The 20,728-nt window shown below is 34.0% G+C and overlaps 2 protein-coding genes and 1 long non-coding RNA gene across 4 annotated transcripts; all 3 read left to right on the plus strand.

Annotated features, from left to right (window-relative positions):
- Nucleotides 1–534: 534 nt before the first annotated feature.
- Nucleotides 535–1,939, plus strand: LOC146953836 (uncharacterized). Its single transcript, XR_015030039.1, has 2 exons — nt 535–765; nt 1,453–1,939. It is a non-coding gene; the product is annotated as an uncharacterized LOC146953836 (long non-coding RNA).
- Nucleotides 1,940–3,263: 1,324 nt separating this feature from the next.
- Nucleotides 3,264–12,314, plus strand: LOC146953837 (ribosomal RNA small subunit methyltransferase J). The gene is made up of 6 exons (XM_085711939.1): nt 3,264–3,800; nt 4,049–4,147; nt 5,150–5,327; nt 7,246–7,343; nt 11,459–11,520; nt 11,848–12,314. Exons 1-6 carry the CDS (start codon nt 3,345–3,347, stop codon nt 11,957–11,959), a joined length of 1,005 nt encoding a protein of 334 aa, XP_085568065.1. The 5' UTR covers nt 3,264–3,344; the 3' UTR covers nt 11,960–12,314.
- Nucleotides 12,315–13,280: 966 nt separating this feature from the next.
- Nucleotides 13,281–19,116, plus strand: LOC146953838 (3-dehydroquinate synthase). Of its 2 annotated transcripts, none has more exons than XM_085711946.1 (10): nt 13,281–13,634; nt 14,719–14,885; nt 15,685–15,783; nt 15,879–15,947; nt 16,020–16,160; nt 16,235–16,324; nt 16,746–16,913; nt 18,504–18,579; nt 18,651–18,783; nt 18,871–19,116. In XM_085711946.1, the coding sequence occupies exons 1-9, from the start codon at nt 13,367–13,369 to the stop codon at nt 18,776–18,778; spliced, it is 1,206 nt and encodes a 401-aa protein (XP_085568072.1). In that variant the 5' UTR covers nt 13,281–13,366; the 3' UTR covers nt 18,779–18,783; nt 18,871–19,116. The 2 variants fall into 2 exon arrangements, with proteins under 2 accessions (XP_085568072.1, XP_085568075.1); XM_085711949.1 differs by having other exon boundaries at nt 13,285–13,634; nt 18,651–18,766.
- Nucleotides 19,117–20,728: the final 1,612 nt, after the last annotated feature.

Raw genomic sequence — 20,728 nt, forward strand, 5'->3', positions numbered from 1 at the left:
CATTTTTGGTAGTGTCAAAAAAAATTATTTGACCAATTGCTAATTATCCTTTTTTTAAAGATAATACTACACTATTTAACTAAAAATTATAGGTCTATCTTTAGACTTTTATTTGAGACATAACCCTACAAATTTTTATTGATAAATTGAAAAGAAGAAAAAGAAAGTATTACAAATTTTACAAAAAAAAAAAATTGAAAAAAAAAATTGAAATTTTTTATAGCAGAATCCAAAAATCACTTATTCTTAAAGCTTATTAGGTCTAGCTACAACTAAACCTAAAAATTTCCCTCTAATTACCTATCATTTAATGCTAATCCTCTAAACCCTAAAATATTTCCCTCCTTCAATATCTTAAATTTGAAATTCAAATTATGCCGGCCATTTGTTAGGTTCATTCCACTTCCTATGCATTTATTAAGGCATGGTTTTAGCACTGTTAGCTTCCAATTTGAATTTCAAAACAAAATCTGCTTTTATTCCCCATGCACATAACACGTATAATAACCACTCAACAAAGGTTTAGCTATTTCCAAAGCAATTCAACGTAGCACTCTTCACCCTTCCCTTTCTGCTATATATACATACAAATCAGAATGAATTGAAACACATCCTTACATATTCATTTAATCTTCCATACCCAACATGTTTGCCATCAAAATGATTACTTCTTCTGATAAATCGATCTGAATGTTTCGCTTATGGATATTGTTTTGGCAGAAATGATTGCTTTTTTTCAAAGTTGATTGTGCTGGCATTATCTAGGTATGTAGTTTCATTCAAAATTGTGACGGCTTAAGGATTTTTTTTCTCTACACGGATATATGGTGTGACCATGGTCTTTCATTCACTTATAAACTTATGTCTGATTTATAAAAGCCATTCTCACTGTTTCTTTCTTAAGTGTGTTAAAGATAAATTATTTAATAGATTTTTCGTTTCTCTTCAGATGAAACTTTAATTTTTATTGAAGTAATTGATAAATATATCTCAAATTGTATAGGTTAATTATCTTTCAACTTGACTAAAACAAACCCTTTTAATGTCCCCATTTTAAGACATATTTTCTATGAACTTATGAAGGAGTAGGCTTGACTAGGTATTTCTCTAGAAAAAAGTGATTGTGGGTAGTAGGCATGATTTTTCTTTTTTGTCCTATTAACTATTTAGAAATAATGTTAGTTTTATGCAACAAGACTATGTGAAGTAAACATGAAGAATAGAGCAAATACAAGAAGAATTTCTTTTTGTGATGGATTCAACTATGAAAGCATGCCTAGCCATTATAATTTTTTCAGAAAATTTGTGCTACTGTATAGAACTTCCTTACTATTAATTTCAGCATTTAGAGCCTAGCCTTCTTTACAATGATTTATTGTTGTCAGTTTCATTACCTAATGTTTTTATTGTTGTGAGGCTTATTACTTTACATATGCTAACAACTTCAAATAGGCACCATGGTTGTGGGTATAATTAAAGGATGGATTTAAGGTGTTTCAAGTTGGGAGGAATACTTTTCTTAGGAGTTGGGAGGAATACTTTAAGGATGGATTGACTGTGGAGTAGCTTGTGTTAGCAACCATGTTTTATGCAAAGCTGCAGGGCACATGTAAAAATGACGTTGCATAAAAATGACAATGAGAAACAATTCAACAAGCCTTTTATCTCGAGTGAAAAATGCGGTTGAATTTTGATCAAAGTTCCAAGAGTGTGGCAGCAGACTTTGTCCTAAGAGATAATGTTTGGCAATTGACAAGTGGTATTAGAAACTCAAAAGAAATGAACTGATAGAAGTAGTCAAGGATTGTGTGTAGTGCTGCTAAATTTGAGAGTTTGTATGACTAAAATATGTAATTTATACCTTGAGAATAAGAATCAGGAAAATTGTACTTAAAAAAAATATAAATTTGGTGTGGCTCAATCTTTTGCCTTTATATCACATGGAATTTGGTGTAAAAATGATCTATTTGGTTGTAACTAAAGTATTTGTTAAATATCACATGGAATTGAATATATGATAAAGAAACAAGGCATCAATGGAATTAAATAAATAAGTGCAGCAACAAGAAAGCAATTCAAATTAAAATACTTAGCAAAACAGATTTGTAAAACGGCACCGAATTCAATTGGGATAAAAGGGGATGATAAAGAAAACTAGGAATTTGTGATTAGGAAAATATACTTCAGAACTTCTATAAAAATACAGTAGCCAAAAGGTTTCTAAATCATAAAACTAGAGCTGAAAACTAGAGCTAAATCGTAAATCATTATTTTCATGTCATTGAAGTTTATTACATGAGTTTTTATTATGTTGTTTATTCACAAAGAGATAAATATAAAAAACAAATACGGGACACATATTCGTGAATGTAAAATATAAACATAGCTAACATATTTGTTTACACGAATATAAGCGTGTAAAATCCACAACGAGTACATTTTTATATAAAGTAAAAAATATTTAATATAAACATTACATTAATGTTGGTATTTCGATAATAGTCAAGAGTTTTCAAAAAAATTCATATCAACTTTCTAATACTGGGACATAAAAACTTATTTTTGCTGATATAAGCATATAAATTCTACAACAAGCGAGGTACAAATATTTAACAAATTTTTGCATATACATAAATAATTAATGAAATCACTATATTATTATAGATAATTTAATAATATTCTTAAAAAAAAACATTAATAATATTACTAATATAAATTTTATATAGTTAATTACCGTAAGTCGAGGGGAAAGTTTATACCCAGATTATCTCTAACGCCATCGGACATGAGAATTCCTTTGAAGTTTCAAAGAAGGCAATTTCCTTTGCCCGTATCATTTGCAATGACTATTAACAAGAGTCAAAGTCAGTCACTTAAAATTGTTGGCATATATCTTCCAACGCCTGTATTTTCACGTGGACAGTTGTATATTGCTATATCGAGAGTTACTTCAAAAGAAGGGTTGAAAATATTGATCACTAATGAAGATGTTGAAGATTTTGCTTTTACATCCAACGTTGTTTATGAGAAAATATTCTATAATGTTTGATATAAACAATATCACTTAGGTGATTATTTGACTACATCGACTATTTGTTGCATTTTAGTATTTCATACAATAATATATAATGTAATGTTCATTTTTTTTTTAAATTATGGCATTTTAGTTGTTAGTGAATGTTTTTCAGCTCATAAGACCCGTGCGGCGCACGGGTCGATAATCTAGTTGCACTTAAAAGAAATAATAAACCCTGCCTGCGGTTACATTACATCGCATAAACCACCGAAGAAAAGAGGATTAACCTCTGAACCTTCACATTCATTCTTCATTTCATTTCCCTCTAATGGCTTTCACTTCTTCTCTCACTTCACACTTTCTCCCTCTTCCAACCAAAAATCTCTCTAGAATCCCCTTTCAATCTCAACCGTTGTTTTTCCCAAGACTCCACCCAAAAAAACCACTCTTATTCTTATCTTCATCTTCAATCTCAACCGTTGCTTCAGCATCCTCATCAAAATCCTCTTCCAATAACACTAACCCTAATAATCAATCCAAACAAAACGAAGAAATTGTTGAAGTTGAAGTTGAGGAAGAACTTCCATGGATTCAAGAAAAAGCTCTTGACCTTGTTGAATTCACCGGTTCAGTTACACAAGCAATTCCTGGTCCACGAGTGGGTCCCACTTCGTTGCCGTGGATTCTCGCTGTTCCGCTTGGTTATCTAGGTCTTACTTTTGTTATTGCGTTTGTTAAAACTGTTAAGAAGTTTGGTTCTCCCAAAGCGCAGCGCCGTAAATTGGTTCGTTTCTTGTTCTTATTGTATTTATTGATTGTGATAGCACTGAGTACTGACACACACTTCTGATGGAAGACGTGTTCGGTGTCAGGCCGACGTGACATTGACACATGTGATTATATTCAATTCTGTAATTTCTTTTAAAATTACTGTAGTGTCTATGTGTCAGCGTTGTGTTCAGTGTCTGTGTTAGTGCTTCGTAGATTGTGATTAAAGGAATGTGTAATGTTTTGTTTGTTTCTTTGTTGCAGGTTGGTAAAAATGCAATGCTGTGTAAGTCGGTGGATGAGTTGTTGCAAAGAGGAAGAGATGAAATTAAGGTTGATGATCTCAAGGCTATTGAGAATAAGGTGAGGTGTATAATTTGACAAATATTTTGTTTAAACAACAATACATTATGAGGGGTAACCTTGGCGCAACTGGTAAAATTGTTGTCATGTGACTTAAAGGTCACGAGTTCAAGTCTTGAAAACAGCCTCTTGTGTAAATAACCGGGTAAGGTTGCGTACAATACACCAAATGGGGGGACCCCTTCCCAGACCATGCGTATGCGGGAGCTTTAGTGCACCGGGTTGCCCTTTTAATTAACGATACACTATGGTCAATGCTTTAAATTTCTGGTTATGTTGTTGTGTAGTAGACCTCTAAATTGTGGTTTCAGACTGCAATATAGAACTATTTGCCTCACAATCCTAAATATTTGTGAAAAATCTTAGTGAAATGTGGCCCTGAACTGTGTTCACTTTGTAGTCACAGCGACAAAAAACCCTTAATTTTGCAGGTTTATATTGTAGTCACCGACCTTTTTAAACTTTGAATATGGCATGTGGTCGCTGCTTGTTGTTTAATGGTGTATGGCTCCTCTTTTTCTTTTGGGGGTTATTGATCAATTGTTAAATTTGTGACTAATAATTGAAGAGATTAATTATTCCACTAAAATACCATAAATACAGAACTGGTGTTGAATAAAACTGCCATCATCAATTCATCGTGATAGTATTTTTTCTAGTCAATTCTGAGTCTCACATATTGCATCTTTTGCCTGTCTAACCTTCGGTGAAATTCTTGCTGTTGTACTTTTTTTGTTTTCTAATCATATGTTTTTCAGTTCAGCTGTTTCTTTAGTGCAATTGAGTAGATAATTATGTAGCCACCTTTGTGGCTTATTAGTAATATAGGTATAGTTATCATGCCATCTGTCTAGATCAAAAAATAGTTCTTAGCTTTCTTTTTACCGGCTGGGGAAAATCTCATTGAAAATTATGTTTCTGTTTGCTAGCTTACTATACTTTTGTCTTCCTGTGCAAATGTGGCCATCTGATTTTAAGTAACAACTGCAAATTCATATCCAGACAGGTTTTGGTTTGGAGGAAATTTTGCGCAAATATATCAGATATGCTCTGAATGAGAAACCATTCAACCCTGATGTTGTAGCTGATTTAATTCAACTAAGGAGAGCTTCTTCGTTAACTGACTCACAAGCTGCTGAGATTCTAAATGAAATTTCACGAAGAATTGTGCGAGACAAAGGTAATGTCTTCTTAATACAGGACACATTTTTCATTTGAGGAATCCTTGTGCATGGAAGTTTATTTTGGCTTAGGCTGTGTAGAAAAGTATTCTGATGAACTGTAGTGATTCGTGAGCATAATTATTTTTCTCTGGCTTGCTCTTTATATTAACAAAGGTTCAATATCTGGGTCCATGATGTCAAATTCAAATGGTCTTGTTTTTTATAAAATTGTGACATATAGCTTCAAACTTATGACTCTACAAATTACCCAAACAATTCACCACCACTACTCCACTAGCCCACCCAACCCTAATGGTTCAAATCAAATGGTTTCAAAATGCAGGAAATTCAATGAAAAGTCCTATTCATTAGTACCACCGAGGGAATAGTATTTCCTTTGGGTAACATTGAAGGGTCTTGGTCATTCATGCCATTGTTTGGTTTTGTTACCTGTCAAGCATGTCAAATAGATCTCCAAACACTTAGGGCCTGTTTGATTTAGTTTTTAAAAAACTGTTGTAGTTTTTAAAAAATAAAAACTTTAAAACTTGTTTGGATGTATGATTTTGTAAAACTGTTTTTAAAAACTATTTTTCATTTTTCTGTTTTTAAAAGTAAAAAAACCAAAACAGCAAATATGGGGTTTGCTTTTCAGTTTCCAAAACTCCAAAATTAGAAAAACACGGAGAATTTACCATTTTCTCATTAATGGCAAAAATGTAATATAAATCAACCTTGACTTTTCTAAAAAATACACAGGATTGCCAAACAAGTTTTTAAGTTTTTCATCTTCAAAACAATTTTTAAATCTAAGATTGCCAAACAGATTTTTTTAATTCTTTTTTTCTTGAAAATAGTTTTTAAAGATTGATTTGCAAAAGAGTATTTAAAAACTAAAAAGCAAAACTAAATCAAACAGGCCCTTATTCATCACTTTTGATTGGCCATTGGATTTTAGATGATAAATCAAACTGAATTTGTTTGTTTGTTTTTGATATACAAGGTTGGCTTGGTGGTTGGGGTGGAGGAATTGAGAAGTGGAGTGATTAGGAGGGAGAGGGTTCAATCCCCCCCATATGCCATTAAAATAAAACAGAATTTGTTTGGTACCATCTAAGTGAAACAACTTAGTCAAGCATGCCACCTTGCCAAAGTCCAAGGCTATTGATGCTGAAAAACCATGCAACTGAACCCCTTCCCCCTCTTTGAGAAAAGTCTCTGCTAGATCCGTAGTGGTAAAAGAATGAAATATATAAATAACGTAGGCATTTTTTGTTAGTGATTCAACCACCAGCAGAGTTGTATCTTTACCATTTTTGTAACCTGTGAAAGAAATCCATTAAGATCCCACAATATGTTGGTCGGAATTGCTAAAGGCTGCAGAATCCCTGCAAGGATAGACTCTGATACATATTTATCTGACCAATGTCACAGGCTGCCTTAAACTGTTGAATGTCATGTTTCATCCCTTCCCAGTAAATCAACCCATACATCCTTATGTTTGTAGGTTTGGTAAAAATTGAATAACCACCAATATTGGCAGTAATAATGAATTTGGATAAAATAGCAGTGGAGAAAAAAGGAATTTGGATAAAATAGGAGGGATTTTTAGTCGAATTTGTCGGTACTATGGTGTGCTATTGATAATATGCGTGAAATTGTAACTATGTGTGAACAATAATGTTTCTCAGTTGGTAGCATATTTGGGTTGTATACTCTGGTTTACCATTACTATTAAGCTGTTTCAAAGCTAACACGCATGTAAATAATAGCAAGTTACTTGTAAATAAAAAAGGACCGATACAGAATCACGGAACATGAGAAACTAATCCAGTCCATGAAATCATTTTTTCCTGCTGATATCTAGTTAAATGCAGAAGTTCGGACATTATTACTTCTATTCTCTGACATAAGTTTTATTTCAATGATTTTTAGGGCCTATTGTAATGAATAAATCAGGTTATACTGAAAAGGGTTTCAAGAGAAAACTAGCTGTTCAGGCCCTCTTTGGAAAGGTCTTCTATCTATCTGAGGTAGGTCGCCTTAAAAAGTTTATTTAACATAATTCTTTGTCTTTCATTCTGTATGTAAAATACAACGTCAGTAATTATGTGTAGTCCTCAGAACCATCTGATATGATAATCTTAACTGTGGTTTCCGGATTTGCTCAACTATTATTATGGGCCAGTAATACTGAAATTGTTTTAGGGAGATGTGGAAAGCCTGATAATATACCATACCACCAGTCCTATGGCTTTAATATCTTGAATCCATCATACAAAATGAAGAGAAAATAGGGAGAGATGTAAACCATAGAGTTCAAGTAAGGTGGATGAAACATAATAATACTTCAGTGTAATTTGTGATACAAAAAGACCACACACAAGCTTAACATTAATCGTTTATTGCACAATTATAAGACCTATACTGCTGTGAGAGATTTAATGCTAACCAGTAGAGAGTCACAAGGCAGAGCCCTATGTTAGTCAAATAGGCACCCACCGGTTTCTTAGTGAAACTCATCAAGGTGAGGTGGGCTTGTTTCTCTGTTGTCAATAGTGGCCGCTACCGGTGCTATCGCGGCATGGAGTGGCCAAAACTGACAAAAAGCGATGCAGCGCTACAAAGCGGAGCGTTTGGAGAAAGCGGGTGAAGCGGGTGCTATTGGTGGAGCGGAGCGGGTCAATAGAAGGTCAAAGCAGGCACAATTTTGGTTATGTGTAAAATACTGGAATGCCCTTCACTTAAAACCGTTTGGAGGGTTAATTTAGTAATTTTCGAAACCCTAAAATCACTCTTCTCCACACAGCCGCAAAACACAACCTCTTCATTGTACGTACAACAACACAAAAGCAAGCTCTTCATCTCTTTATCCGCAAAGGCAACCTCTTCATCACTTCATTTTTGTTCTCCTCTCTTCATTTCTGAAATAGGTTCGTTCATACTTCATCTTAATCATCTTCTTTTTTTCTGCGTTAATTTCTGTTTAGAAACACCTTCTCTGTTTCTGTTTCTCTTTCACAAATATTTTTCTAATTCCTTTTCAGAAATTGTTTTCCTTTTCAGAAAGGGAGTTTTGTTATTCTGTAATTCTGTTTTGTAATTCATTAAGGGTGTTTTGTTTTGTAAATCAGAGAGGGTGTTTTGTTATGTTGATCTTTGTTCTGTTCCAATTCAATAGGGAATAGCTTTGGCAAGTAGTTCACAACCATCATCATCCTATGTTGTTGATTCCAGTGCTGAATTTGTTGCTTCCTCTGTTGAGCTATTCAAACCATCCTTTTCCGACATAGGATGGAAATATAACAGTTTAAGGGACAAGACTAATACGAAGAAAGCCACATGTGATTATTGTTTGATAGAGTCTAATGGTAGAATTTCTAGGGCCAAACAACATCAAATGGGAGTAACAGGAAATGTTAGAGCTTGCAAAAAGACACCGGAGGAGGTGAAACTGCTCATGAAGAAAGTAGATTGGCAAAAGTGAAATCTGTTTCATGAGGTTCATGACGATGATGATGAGACAACACTACTTCAAGAAATATCAAGGATGGGTAAATGGGAAAAGGTCAAGGACTGAAGTGGGGAGTATTCCGGCTGCCAAGAAGGGTACTACAAAAGGCCCATTGGATACATTGTTCTACAAAAGTCTTGAGGTAACATTGGGAAAAGGAAAGAAAACAAATATCAAAGATGATTTTAGTAAGAAAGCAAGAGAAATGGCTAACCAATATATAGCTCGCTTTTTTACCTAAATGGAATTGCGTTCAACGTTGCAAAATCAAAAAGTTTCAAATTGATGGTTGAAGCAGTTGGTCAATATGGTCCTAATTGGTCAATATTGACCAGTTGCTTCAACCATACATTTGAAACTTTTTGATTTTGCAACGTTGAACGCAATTCCATTTAGGTAAAAAAGCGAACTATATATTAGTTAGTTGTTTCTCTTGCTTTCTTACTAAAACCATCTTTCATATTTGTTTGCTTTCCTTTTCCCAATGTAACCTCAGGACTTTTGTAGAACAATGTATCCAATGGGCCTTTTGTAGTACCCTGCTTGGCAGCCGGAATACTCCCCACTTCAGTCCTTGGCCTTTTCCCATTTACCATCCTCGATATTTCTTGAAGTAGCGCTGTCTCATCATCATCTTCATGAACTTCACATGAAACAAATTTCACCTTTGTCAATCTACTTTCTTCCTGAGCAGTTAAAATCAATTTCACCTCCTCTGGTGTCTTTTTGCAAGCTCTAACATTTCCTGTTACTTCCATTTGATGTTGTTTGGCCCTAGAAATTCCACCATCAGACTCTATCAAACAATAATCACATGTGACTTTCTTCGTATTAGACTTGTCCCTTAAACTATTATAATTCCATCCTATGTCAGGAAGGGATGGTTTAAATAGCTCAACAGAGGAAGCAACAGATTGAGCATTGGAATCGACAGCATTGGATGATGATGCTTGTGAACTACTTGCCATTATCTATTTCATATTGAATTGGAACAGAGAAGAGATCAACATAGAGTCACAAAAACAGAGATCAACAAAACACCCTTTCAGAATTACAGAATAACAAAACTCCCTTCCTGAAAGGGAATTAGAAAAATATTTGTGAAAGAGAAACAAAGAGGGTGTGTTTCTAAACAGAGATGAATGCAGAAAAAAAAGATGATGAAGTATGAACGAACCTGTTTCAGAAATGAAGAGGTTGCTTTTACGAAGAGAACAGAGATAAAGAGCTTGCTTTTGTGTTGTTGTACGTACGATGAAGAGGTTGTGAGTTGCTTCTGATGGGAGAAGAGTGATTTTAGGGTTTCTAAGTTAACCCTCCAAACGGCTTTAAGTGAAGGGCATTCCAGTATTTTACACATAACCCAAATTGTGCCCGCTCCACCCAATGCTTTCTCCAAACGCTCCGCTTTGTAGCGCTGCGTTGCGTTTTGGCCGCGCCGCGATAGCGACCGCTATTGACAACAGATAGCTTATAGCTATTCTATCACTCAGGGATCCAAAATGAAGCAACTGGGGGTGACGCGGAAGCAACCTGGGTGGGGTAAGATATGATATCAAGCGGCCTCATGCAGGTAACCAGCGTAGGAAGCTTATCTATTTAGATAATAGGCTTCCATCTGGAAAACTTTTTTTTATAGGATATCTACAGTTAGACTCATCCAATGATGGAAGATCTTCGGCTACTAAAGTCAATGTGTAATAAGTTTAATTTAGTAAACTATCTGTAACCCGTATCACTCACTAGATCAGGTTACCTTTGGATCATACAATCCTTTCATAGACAACAAATCTGTATATAAAAGAAGGTCACAAGCCGAAATACAATTGTGAATGATTTTTTGAGAGAAATTTCGGATAGCACCTATTATGGAAAAGAAGGTAGAGTATCCCGTCTTTGGTGGTTTGGACATGTTGGAAATTCTGCCTTAAATACAGTCCACCCCTAGCCGCCTAATGGTGGCGTTTGGGTTGCTTTCATCGCAGCCTCCAACACCTTCATTGTGTTGGGTGTAAAGGGGTGAATTTTGTCAAGCAATGTCTTGATATATGGCTTAAGTAGTGCTTATAAAGCTTGGGCTGGCCTCACCTTACAAATTGGTTTTTTAGGCCCAATTCATGTTTCAAGAGGACATGTGCGAAGAAGACCTGTAGAGGTGACAATGAAGATGGTAGATAAGATAAAAAAAATAATTCAATTGTTAGTGATAGTTATAGGGATTGACCACATAAAGATATGGTTCAAAGCATCAAGAACTATTTGGATTTAAATGATGTCATTAGACATGATTCGTAATAGGACATGATGATGTCTTTTGATCCATATAGCTCATGCCACTTAAAAGGTAAAGGTTATGGTTGTTGCGATGTTTATTTTGGGAAAATGCTCAAAAGATCACACTTTGTTCTGGATAGGAGTGGTTCTATCTTCTGGTTTTAGGAAGAAGCCTTTTTGTTAACTCTTGGGTACATGTATTAACCTTTTACATTAATAATTTAGTTGCTTGCTGCTCTGAAATTTTCTGATTCTTTATATTTTTTTTTAGGCAAAAGGTTGATGTCTATTCTTGTTATTGTGTCTGTTATGTTTTATTGTATGAGTTGATTATAATTTCTACCGTTATTCTGATTCCAGCTGCCAGAGTTCTGTTCAAAAGATAGCTCCTTAGTTGTCAAGGAAATCTTCGGGGTTACAGAGTATGCTCTCTATTCTTGGTTTTTATTGTTGTTTTGCTTCATGCTAGTTAAATTGACTGGCAGAAAAAAAAAAGTGAGAAGAATCAACGCTTTACATTTTACTTCTAACTACTGCTTCCTCTCTTTGAAGTTTCTTAAAGAACTTGATATCTCTATCAGCATTCTCACATAAATATAGATCTCGTTAAAGATAGACAGAAGATACTATGAATGTACAGCATGCTAGAAATCCATTTGAACTTTTTTATCAACAGTACTGTCTCTTTTGTTATAATACTAAAGTAGCATGCTCAGATAGAAATGTTTCTTTGTTTTCTTTTTCCTCAGTGATGATGCTGAGCAACTCAGAATACACACAACTTCTGAAGCTGGCAACCTAGATTCGCTTGAGAAGATGGCTGATATGTCAGATTCAGAAGATTCTAGTGAGGCTTCATGATGCTTGGTGCAAGTATAGACTGTTTTGAATTCAAAAAGGTTGAGGAAGTGCTTCTGCAAACAATCTTCTCATGATCGACTTGGTGCTGCAAATTTGACATTACCATCATCTTGAATCCAAAATATGGAAGTAAAACAATTCCAATGTGTAGAGCAGGGTTTTTTCTTCATTTCTTTATGGTACAACTTGCGTACTTCAGCTTTCTCTTGGATTAAATTTTGTTCTTGACATTTTCTCTAGTGTCCCATAGGCCAGTCTTTAACAGCATTGATGTTACTGTGGAGAAATTGAATTTACAAGTGCTGTAGAGACACATTTTGGTATAGTTATAGAAGGATATTATGTGTGTTCGTTTTTTTTTGGTGGTGGCCGGGATTCGAACCCCGGACCTTGCATATTTTATGCATTGTCCATACCAGCTGAGCTAAGCTCACGAGGACTATTATGTGTGTTCGTTTGGCATATCACTTTAATAAGATAAATATTTGATTTATCTTAATAAATATTTTTAAAATATAATTTTTTTAATAAATTTTTATCATAGAAAAATAAAGATATTAATGATCAAAGTTCGTCATTGGCATGTATGAAGTGGTCAACTGTGACATGTATTTAGGAACAATGGAAGGATACTTATTCTTATAGAGAGAAAGTTAAGACTCCCCATTGGGGAGAGTTTAGGACATTCTTTTCTATGGTTGTTAACATATTTTAATAAAGAATTTTTTAGTCCCTCTATTTTCACTTACTTAAGAAATTGGTCCTCCTATTTTAAAATAAGAGTGTTATTTGAACAACCATTTTTGTTGACGTGGGACAACTTACATATACAAAGAAATATGAGTATTAGCACAAAAACCAAAGCAATGGAGAGAAAGTAAAAACATAATGTGAGTATGAGAGATAAAGTTGTCACAAAAGTTGTTAAAAAATATTATTTAAATACCATTTCTCATTTTAAAATCATCCAATTTTGGTTCCTCCATCATGAATCATGTTTTGTATACTTAAAAATGTCGATTTGACATATTTTAAAAGAAAATGATGCAAGATCAAATAACCTAGAATGACCAACACTAAAGAAATTGCAAGAAAACTCATTATAAACTTCAATTTCGACAACTTAAACTTCACCATTTTATAAGTACAAAAATTTGGTTGAAGAATAAAACTGAGTAGTTTTCCCTATCAACTGAGCTAAGCTCACGGGAACAAAACTGAGTAATTTTAAAATAAAAAGATTAATTTCATAAATGAATGAGATCAAGATTGTAATTAAATCAATAAATAAATAAAAAAAGAAATTGAATGTAAAAATGTGTCTCAAACAAAGAAATGAAGTGATGAACTAATAACGTTGTTGGTTGGTTGAGTTTGCTGACAGACACCGCTGACAAACAAAATAAGATGTTTTTACTGTCGCAAATTGGATTTGCACAATTCACTCCACCACCTTCTACTTCCAACACACGTTTGCGCCTCAAACCTTGTTCTTCTACAATGCCTTCTTCTTCTTCTTCTTCTTGGACACCATTGGAGGATACTGGTAACAAAAAATCAAAGAAAGTGTGGATATGGACAAAGAACAAGCAGGTTATGACTGCAGCCGTTGAAAGAGGATGGAATACTTTCATTTTCCCATCTAATCTTCCTCATCTTGCCAATGATTGGTCATGTATTTTGCTTACACTTTCTCTCTAACCCTTTCCATTATATTTTAAATCCAATTGTTTTAGTATCACATTACCCTTTTGTTATTTGTTTCCATTTTGTGTTTAAATTTCATCCATTGTGTTTCTACTTAGTGTTGGAAATTCTGCTTTCATTGCGGTCTGCCCCTAGCCTCCTAATTGCGAAATTTGAGTTGCCTTCATTGTAACCTCCAACACCTTCGCTATGTTGGGCGCGAAGGGTAGATTTAGTCTCTCATTGCCTATAGATATGACATGTGTAGTGTTTGTAAAGCTTGGGCAGCTCTCACCATACAAGCCGGTTTTGTATGGTTGAGTTAGGCTGACATCAAATTCTAAAATGATATCAGAGCCTGAAGCCCTCTTGTTGGGCATCCCGCATTGTCCATACTTTAGGCTCATTGGTTCGAGCGTGAGGGGGTGCGTTGAAAATTCAGCTTTCATTGTGGTCCCCCTCTAGCCTCCTTATCAGGAACATTGGTCCTCCTTCATAATCTCAGCACTGGTTAACTTACTGAGCCACACCCACACCCCTTGGATAGTTGTCATAGAAATATGTAATATAACAAAGTGAATCACTAATTTATTTAGTCTTTAAAATTTTAGGAGAGGAGGAACAATTTGGTTATGAAATTAACCAAATACTTAAGTGGTTTGTGAAATTGAAGTCTTCAATTACATTGGTCTTTTTACTCCAAAGAAAATATTATTTTTTTAAAACAAACTGAAACAAATTTTTTATTAGAATTCCCCTTTTGTTTTTCATTTTAATCTTTGACTACAAATTTGATCCAATGTCTTGGAATGACATTCATAAGGAAGATATTTTGGCGATAGTAAAATGCTTGGCTTAATTTGTTGATACATGATTGGAAATGTTTTTCACATTTAGGTTTTTAGTGATGATCAAAATAGAGTTTGAGTTATGTTGGTGATTTTGAATTTTGCCGGAGTTCATTAAAATAAAAGTGGACAAGTAAATTTTTAATGATTTCTATTTTTTGATATTAATTTATTACAGAATTATAATTTTATGATATTTGGAATTTTGGCCATGATGGAGTACAGCCATTGCAGTCATCTGTCCTCTTTTTGCTAGTGAGAAGGATATTTTGGATGCACAAAATAAAAAGGTAGCCACAATTTTTGACGTTTCGACACCGGAGGAACTAGAACGACTTAGACCTGAGGATGAGCAAGCAGAAAACATCGTAGTTAATTTACTTGATTGGCAGGTATGTTTCAGACTGCTGTGAGAATCATTTAGAGTCGTTTCAAGTATGAAGAAGTGCTCATATAGTCCGTACGGTGGACCAATGCTTGAAAGTCGTTTGAAACTCTAATAATGTGCAGCGTTTCTTAATTAAAGTTTCTGATATTATTTTTCCTCGCAACTGAAACATCAACCCAATCTGTGCCGGTTCGGCAAATAACAAGGAAAATGAATATTAGTGCTTCAAAACTTACCTGATATTAGTTTTCCTTGTTTTTGCTGAATCAATATTAATCAAGTTATTTTCTCACCCGTAAGGATGTGGTGGACCCTGGACTTCTGCTTAAAGGTGGTGAGGTCGGTTGTTGTCAATGTTTTGAGCAATTTTCAAGTATCGGTCCACCGTAGACCACATGTGACTCTTCCCCACCCCAGCATTTGCCATCTTTAAGGACTAGCTAATGCCACACCTGTCATCCGTTGATTATTCTGTGTCTAGATAATGAATTATGCTATTTAATATGATATAAATTCTTCTTCAAAAAAAAATATGATATAAATTGCATGAATGTTTCAGAATAGTGAAAAATTCTTTTGAAATTTAATGATTATCTCAAAGTCAAGAATTTCTTTTCATATTGTTATGCATAGTTTATTACTACCAATTTTCTGAGGGAAGATGAGATCAACTTACTTTCTACCTGAAGAAATGTGGTTGTTTATATTTGCTGGAAAAAAAAAAGAAAAAAAAAACTTGTTCCATTTTCAATTTCAATAATGTATAAAATGTTAACTTTCTTTGTACACAATTGCTCACTCAGGTAATTCCTGCAGAAAATATAATTGCTGCATTCCAAAACAGCCAAAAGACTGTATTTGCCATCTCTGATAATGCATCCGAAGCTCAGACATTTCTTGAGGTATATAAATATTAGTAGGGGTGTTACAGGTCGGTTTGGTTAAATATTGTCTCAGTTTTAACTCTCCTTACAGTTGCAACCTTTGAATTTTGTAGGCACTTGAACATGGCTTAGATGGCATAGTTTTGAAAGTAGAAGATGCTGAGCCTATTCTTGAGCTTAAGGTGATCCGTCCTCCATTTGAAGCTTCTTGAGTATTGAGGCTCGACCTCTTACTTTCAGTTTAAATCTTTCAGGAATATTTCGACCGAAGAACAGAAGAAAGCAATGTATTGAATTTGACCAAAGCCACTGTGACACAAATTCAAGTTGCTGGAATGGGGGATCGTGTTTGTGTTGATCTCTGCAGTCTTATGAGACCTGGTGAAGGACTTCTCGTATGTATTCATTTTGATGGCTGTTGTTTAATCTAGTGAAGCTGCCATTCTTAACAGTCAAAAACTTTCTTTAGGTTGGATCCTTTGCTAGAGGATTATTTCTTGTTCATTCAGAATGCTTGGAGTCAAATTACATTGCAAGCAGACCTTTTCGGGTGAATGCGGTAAGTTGCGCCTTCAATTCTCTGGCTCAAACTTAAAAAAACTTATTCAAGGAAAAGTGTTTGTGTTGATGTGTGTAGTTCTCATCTTCAATATGACTTATTTGAGCTTATCTACTTATGATATGTTCATAAGTTGTTTTCAGCTTATTTCCATAAAGTCTCCAAGATAGCTTATGAAAATAGCTTATAGCTTATATATGTAAACAATGTAACTTTATTTTATCTTTTGTTAGAGATAGTTTATGTATAAGCACTTATATGACAAGAGCTTAATCTGTTTAACCAAACTAGTCTTTCATGGCTCAGATTTTTTGTTCTCTACTCTCTCTACCTCCTTGGAAGATGAATGTTTGATGTTATGGAATTTCTGCCAAGAGAAACTCTATGATGAATCCTTTTCACCAGTTACTTGTAATAACAGGGACCAGTTCACGCCTACATTGCTGTTCCAGGCGGTAGAACATCCTACCTGTCAGAATTAAAATCAGGAAAAGAAGTGATTGTGGTTGATCAACAGGGTCGGCAAAGAATTGCAATTGTTGGCCGTGTAAAGATAGAAAGTAGACCACTAATCCTTGTGGAGGCAAAGGTTTGTGTATCCATTAGTTATTGGAAAATATTTCAAATGCCATCCGTCTCATACTAAGTATCCTTTTTAGAATTTGTTTTTTTGTCTCATTACTTTCCTTCTAGAACACATAAGAAACATTAATTATCTTTTCTTCACTAACACCCTTCTTGTATCTCAATCCACCTAATTAATCAACTCACCATTGTTTTTCAATAGCAGTGCTATAGTAGAGCGGAATTTGAACAAATCACTATTGGAAAACAATTGATTTGTCAAGTGTTACTTCCTCTGTCTCATTATTTATAATATTAGAGTACTAATAATACATTAATTATATTTTTCTATTATTACCCTTATTAATTGTATCTCAAGATACCTAACTATTCATCTTACTGTTTTTGTCAAATAGCGGCGTTATAAAGTAGCGAAATTTGAACAAATCCCTTTTGTTGCTCGTTAGTACAAAGTGTTGTAAAATACTCTCCATTATAAAATATAAGCAAAAGTGAGTCAAAGAAAGTTGATGTATTTGGACCAAATTTTAAACCAAGTACATCAATTTTGTTTGACTCGCTTTTGCTTATGTTTTGTAATGGAGGGAGTAGCAGTAATGGCAGAGCTATAGCATTGCAGTGTAGCAGAATTTGATCAAACCGCTACTATTTTCTGCGATTGATACCTTGTCACTAACTACTTTGTTAATAAGAGTACTTAAGTCAATGAAGCTTATTTTATCATGAAAATGAATACACTCAATAATTTTCTTAAGAAGTGTGCAGAATCTTAAAAGACAGGTAATATGAGAGGGAGGTAGTAGTAATTAGTTTTTAAAAATGTTAATGGAGAAGTTGAATCCACAATCCCTTATCTAACCCTTATGTTCCTACCTTCAAAAACCAAACTTCCTTATCACTCCTAATTAGTGGAAAAGATGATTGGAAAAGTATTTCCGTATAATTTTTTACATCGTTTATGAATTTGTTCACAACTCATGATCTATATTTCCATATTTCCTTATTTTCACTCTAGCATCATGAGATGACTTACTCTATTGTGATGGTGGTTCTGCAATCCATATTTTTAACTGCACCCATATTTCCGTGTTTTTTACACCATAAATCCATATTTCCTTGTTTTCTGCGATCCATATTTTTAACTATTTTAACAACTCATGATCTAGCCATCAATCCACAGCAACTAAAAAATTTCATGATCAAAAGAGAAAAAATAATGAATTCAAAACCATGGGGGGACATCTACCAAATCAATGGAAAAGAAAAATTATCTGAATTTGAAAATAGGAAGAATAAACCTATATCAAAAAAAAAACCCTGATGAAATTCAGAGTTAAATCCCACCATGTATAACACTTACAAACTCTCTCAAAAATGCTAACTTGTCAACACAATGATTTCGTTCGCTATAGATGTAAGAGAACTTGAAATGGATGGACGAAGTAAGATGGCAATTGTTCCATCTATTTCTAGTTGTCTTTAGCAATATTTTCATAGTGTGGCAACAAAGAACAAAAGATTCATTTCATATCTTGTTGACAACTCAGTTTATGATTATTTCAATTTCTAAGATTTCTGTTTGCTGTCATTTCAGACAGACTCAGACAATCAAATAATCAGCATACTTTTGCAGAATGCAGAAACAGTTGCTTTAGTTTGTCCCGTACAAGGTAATTCAATTTGTATCTTTATTTTCTATTAGTTTCTTCAATTTCACACTGTTGTCTGTTTCCCTATTCAGGAAATAAACCGTTAAAAACAGCTTTTCCAGTGACATCACTAAAAGTTGGAGATGAAGTTCTATTGAGAATACAAGGAGGGGCTCGACATACCGGAATAGAGATTCAAGAATTTATAGTTGAGAAATGAAAAAAGTAGTAACAAATAATAATGTACATTCAAATTGCAATTTTCATTCAATCTTTGTGTACTGATCTTCTCCTTTGCAACTTTGATGCTAGAGTGGTTCATGATTTTTTTGGCTAGAGGAAAGGAGCAGCTTATATTTGGCAACCAAAGATATCAGACCAAGTCTTTGCATTATTTTCATTTCAATTTTGTATGTTTGTATTTAGCATCTCTTTCTTTTAGGAATTGTGTAAAGTCCAGTTGGCAAAAGATGCTTCACTTTAGGAAAATAAGTTTCTTGATATGTATGTAAACAGATATAATGGAGTTGGTAGAGAAGAATTCCAAAATTTTCTTAATCTTTTTCTTCTGGTTTTTGAACCCTATTCAGAAAGAATCACAATACTAATATTGGTGCTTTCATTAAGAAAATTAACTTCCTAGAAAGGGTTACCTATGAAGAGTTCTTAGTGGTGGTGGATTTTGACCAGAAAAGCTGAGTGAAGTGTCACTGAGTAAAATTTTGTGGAGTGAAAGTGATGGAGGACATTGGCATTTGAATGGTAGTGCATTGTTAGGAGTCCCATCTCGGAGAGTCTCATCTAACATGTGAGATTCCCTCACCTTCTTTTGGTCAAGGAGATTCTCTGATCATATTCATATTTTCTCAAATCAAACAATCGATTAGATTTTCAAGATAGTTATTTCATGCACTCAAAAACAAGAATTAAAAGACATAACAGGAAAACCAATTAAGAAACTGAAACAATTCATAGCATTGAGTCTTAGAATAAAAAAGACCAATATGAAGCAATTAAAATTCCATAAGCCTAAAAATGTGTCCCATGATCCATAATTTACATATACTGACTCAGAAACCAAGAGAGAATCCACTCTCTAACTCTCAAATGAGAAACTCAAATGTTATATATTTCAATTTCAATTGATGATGATACATGAAGGAAGTGGCCCTATTTATAGCAATCCTAGATGTCAGATTGTAGTTGAAATAGTAATAATAATTAATACATCAATAGAAACACAATCTTGGTGGTGGTCGGGGTTTGAACCCGAACCTTGCATATATTATGCATTGTCTATGTCAACTGAGCTAAGCTCACAAGAACAATAGAAACACAATCCAGTAAAAATAGATATGGTCAATCCTAGCATTTTATTTGATTACAAACACAATATAATTAATAATAATTAAATAATACAATTTTTAAATAGACACTCTTATTTCAAAACTGGTGGCATTTAGCCTGGGAATGAAAACTTTTTTCTCACCATGGAAAAGTGCCATTTTTCAGGACAGCTGGCAGTAGGTAACTTGTTTAGGAAAAAAACAAATAAAAATCAAATTAGTTTTTTAATACATTACTACTGCACCTCCCCTTTCTCCATCTACATCTCTAACGTTCAATCATCTTGCCATGGGTGTTGCTGCTGAGTTTGCACACTACAATTGATAGGTTGAATAGTTTGCACAGTACAATTTGCACCTTCATTGTCTCTTGTTTATCGCTATTTCCACCACCTTTCCAATGTGAACGTCTAGTTCTCATGGTTATTATGTGCCACTCTGGTTCTGTTCTTAAGATGATGCTCCTATGTACTTTCATGGTGGTTGAAGAAGTATAAATTTCAGGAACAAAATTATAAGGGGAGTAATTCTCTCTTTTTAAGTTGAATTTGATTGAATATAGCAAGAAAGTTAAAAATAGAAGATGAAACTGATAAAAAAAATTGATGCATAGTTCTTTAAGTTTAATTGTTTTTTATGATTTTAATTATGGCTTCACCTCTTTTAATTATTTTGTTTGTGCTTTGAGTTTGAGTTTGAGTTTGAAAAGACTCAGGAGAGTATGAGATGGTAAATGAAGAACAACAACATTGTGACTCTGTGAGTAGAAAGAATGAGGTGGGGTCCACGTCTTATTACAAAAAAAAATCAAAAAATCAAATAAA

This window comes from Medicago sativa, chromosome 1 (assembly GCF_051527215.1).
Source record: "Medicago sativa cultivar Bolivia chromosome 1, Bolivia_mono, whole genome shotgun sequence".
NCBI lineage: Eukaryota > Viridiplantae > Streptophyta > Magnoliopsida > Fabales > Fabaceae > Medicago > Medicago sativa.

What these genes read in the sequence shown, in the direction of transcription:
- LOC146953838 (XM_085711946.1), top strand. Translation starts at nt 13,367, where the DNA reads ATGTTTTTACTGTCGCAAATTGGATTTGCACAATTCACTCCACCACCT. An exon ending in AGCCTATTCTTGAGCTTAAG is followed by an intron (nt 15,948 to 16,019) that starts GTGATCCGTCCT and finishes TAAATCTTTCAG; the next exon opens with GAATATTTCGACCGAAGAAC. An exon ending in TAATCCTTGTGGAGGCAAAG is followed by an intron (nt 16,914 to 18,503) that starts GTTTGTGTATCC and finishes CTGTCATTTCAG; the next exon opens with ACAGACTCAGACAATCAAAT.
- LOC146953837 (XM_085711939.1), top strand. Translation starts at nt 3,345, where the DNA reads ATGGCTTTCACTTCTTCTCTCACTTCACACTTTCTCCCTCTTCCAACC. An exon ending in AAGCGCAGCGCCGTAAATTG is followed by an intron (nt 3,801 to 4,048) that starts GTTCGTTTCTTG and finishes TCTTTGTTGCAG; the next exon opens with GTTGGTAAAAATGCAATGCT. An exon ending in TCAAGGCTATTGAGAATAAG is followed by an intron (nt 4,148 to 5,149) that starts GTGAGGTGTATA and finishes ATTCATATCCAG; the next exon opens with ACAGGTTTTGGTTTGGAGGA.